At 32.7% G+C, this 3079-nt stretch overlaps 1 protein-coding gene across 1 annotated transcript in view; it reads left to right on the top strand.

The window, feature by feature from the left end:
* The window catches only part of LOC21401869 (putative pectinesterase 10), a 3952-nt gene extending 2490 nt beyond the window's left edge, over positions 1-1462 (top strand). Inside the window, 3 exon segments of the mRNA XM_024163349.1 lie at positions 472-570; positions 572-726; positions 1318-1462. Of these exon segments, the coding sequence (XP_024019117.1) occupies positions 472-570; positions 572-726; positions 1318-1462 (399 nt within the window).
* Positions 1463-3079: the final 1617 nt, after the last annotated feature.

Below are 3079 nucleotides of genomic sequence, written 5' to 3'. Positions count from 1 at the left end.
CGCATTAGTAATTTTAAATTAAAGATCCCAACTTTAATTTATAATTACGGACAAGTTTAGATTATTTTATTTCAAACATTATCCTCTGTATATAACAATTATATACAATGTTTAAAGTTACATCAAAAAATAATCTAGAGATTTTGATATTTATAAAACAGCACATGTATGCAAAATAATATTGAAAAATTCCTCATTTTATTGATAATCAGTAAAATATTTACATCTTATTTGATTTATGGGCATATATCCCAACAAGTAAATGTTTAAAAAATTGTCACGTTATAATTCATTATATGTAAGTTGGTAAAAAAATTAGAATTTGAGCTGGTGTTCTTAGTCTTACTAAATTAAATAATGTACTACTTGTTCAAATTTATTTCATGGATTTGAGTTATACAAGATCAGTGTTGTTACAATATTATTCAGAATATATTATAATGTGACCATGATATCATATTGTATACGCAGAACTCATTGATAAATGTGACGGTTAGGACACGACTACCTACGGAGATTGCCGTAGGATTCAGTACAGCACAGGGACGAGCATCAGCCAATGATCCTGGTGGGTTTCGTATTCGAAGGAGGCTCAGTTTCTGGGAGTGGCCGAGTTTTGTTGGGGAGAGCTTATGGAGCTTATTCAAGAGTAATATTCCATGGCACCGATTTAGGTCAAGTTGTTGCCCCTCAAGGATGGGATGCGTGGTCTTACAAAGGTCATGAGTAAGTACTACTTAATTTGACCAAAACAAAATTAATAATTATAGAAAATTGCTCGGGAAAACCGCCAAACACCATAACTAATAAAAAAATGAACCTTATGTACGAATATTATATGCTATGGAATTTATTTTCTATTACTGGATGGTGTTGAATACAATGTCTATTAATATCTTTTCGTATTTATAATATAAGACCACAACTGGGTTATACATTTATATCCTATTATATGAGATATATTTTTATTTAATGTATGATGTCGTGTAAAGTGTCTCTTAGCATTACTCTTGCTTATAGGAATAAGGCTTTTTACTTGGAACTAATAAAAGTAGTTTTCATACTCATACTATGAGTATTTCTATTAGTATGTGGTGTTGAGTATTTCTATTTGTATGTGGTGTTGAACACTTTATGCATTAACATTGCTTGTAATTATGCTTGCCCTAAGATATAGGAAATAAAAACATATCGTTAGTCACCATGTGCATATTTTTGAATCTTCATAATTTTTTTTTTGGTGTTCCATCTAATTTTTTGTATACTGACTGGATACGAATGGAAATCTACCTTTCAGGTCGACGCTTACTTATGCAGAGATGAGTTTAAAGGAGCAGGATCGAACATTTCCGAGCGTGTTGCATGGGAAAAGAAGCCTGGCGATATTCAGCAGATTCTACAGGAGTATTCAAGATCATCCTTCATTGATCAAGATGGCTGGATTGATAAACTCCCACGATAGCCAAAAATTTTTACTTTAGTAATATGAGGAAAAACAAAATACAAATTTCACAACTCTTTATTCCAATTCCCTAGCTTTTCCGCATTGTTGAAAAGGTGGCTATTTTTTTTTATCGAAATTGCAAAGCTACCTTTTTTTTTAAAGACCAAATCTATGGCTACTAATAAGTTGAATTACAAAGCTATTGTTGGGGTCCGGTTGATTAGGTGGGCACCGTGTGGCAAGGGTGTACGCGTGGACGTATCCGATTGGCTGGTGAAGCTCCTACGTGGGTGAAACACTTGGTGCTTCTTGAGGTAGACAGATCTCCAACGAAGATGATGGGGTTGGCTAGGCCCGAATTAGGCCGAAGAAAATGGATTCTAGGCCCTCTTTGTTGCCGAAATGAGAAAAGTATCCTGCAAGAGATGTTAAAAAGTCCACAAATAACAAGAAGAGAATCACGTAAACTGAAGTCGGTGGGAGGAGTAATCTAGTAGTCGATGGAGAAGTGACTTGGGTTGGATAAGGCATTTTTAGAGAAGAGAAGTGACTCATATGGTGGATAAGGCTGTGGTAGAGAAAGCGAGACTGCTCTGTGAACCCGCACAGGTAGCTCCGTGAGAGAAGTATTGAGAAAACTCAAGAAAGATGTAACATCCCGCTTTATATTTCAATAAATAAAGCACTTTTATAATGAGAAAATTATAATAAAGTACAATACAAAAGCTAATCTTGATGTTCCCGTACAACTCGATGTTTTCGTACATGTCGATCCTATGCTCTAGCGTCGTAGTGAAACATAATTACAACTATAAATAAGAAGATGAAAAAAGCTAACATAACAAAGTTAATAGCTATTAAGAAACATTATAAAAATTAAGAAGAATAAGATGGTTGAGGAACATTTTTAAATAGTGAAATTTGTGGGTGAACATAAAGGTTAAAAAACTCAATTATTTATAAGGTAAAAACTAGCCGTTTATGACTGTTAGAATAGTGACTGGACAATTTTGCCCTTAGCCGTTATAAATCGTTGGAATAGTGATTGGACGATTTTGTCCTTAGCCATTATAAACAGTACAGTTGGAATAACTATTAGAATATTATTTAGACGATTTTACTCTTAATTAATATTTTGAGGAAAATATCATTAAAAATATCAATCGATATTCAAAATTATGGAGAATACATTAAGGAATATTAGAGATTTAATGGTGAAGTTGAATTTCAATTCTGAAGCCCGGGGGTTAGTTTCAAGAAAAAAGGGCCTTATGTGAATAAATAATTAAGGGTTGAGATGGCTTGATGAAGTTTAGTACAAATTTACTATCGATAAGTAAAATTCAAGGAGTACGATGAAGAAATCAAAAACTTAAAAGGGCATGTATAAGAATAGAAATTTTGAAGTTTTTTTAACAAGCCCAATAGTAACATACCAATGAATAGTAGTAAGCCAATAGTAACACACCCAATAGTAATAGTGTAATGACTGAGAAAATTCCAGACTTTAAATAATACAATTTATTTATTTAAGCCAAGGATTTTCCTAGAAAATATTATGTGACTGAAGGATTTATGGAATCAATATATGTATTCCTAAATTCTGTAGCAGATTTCATGTTAAGTTCATGTTTT

The sequence above is a fragment of the Morus notabilis genome, unplaced genomic scaffold, assembly GCF_000414095.1.
Source record: "Morus notabilis unplaced genomic scaffold, ASM41409v2 Scaffold322, whole genome shotgun sequence".
NCBI lineage: Eukaryota > Viridiplantae > Streptophyta > Magnoliopsida > Rosales > Moraceae > Morus > Morus notabilis.
Note: the sequence above shows the minus strand (reverse complement) of the source record. Positions and strands in the feature narration are given on the sequence as shown.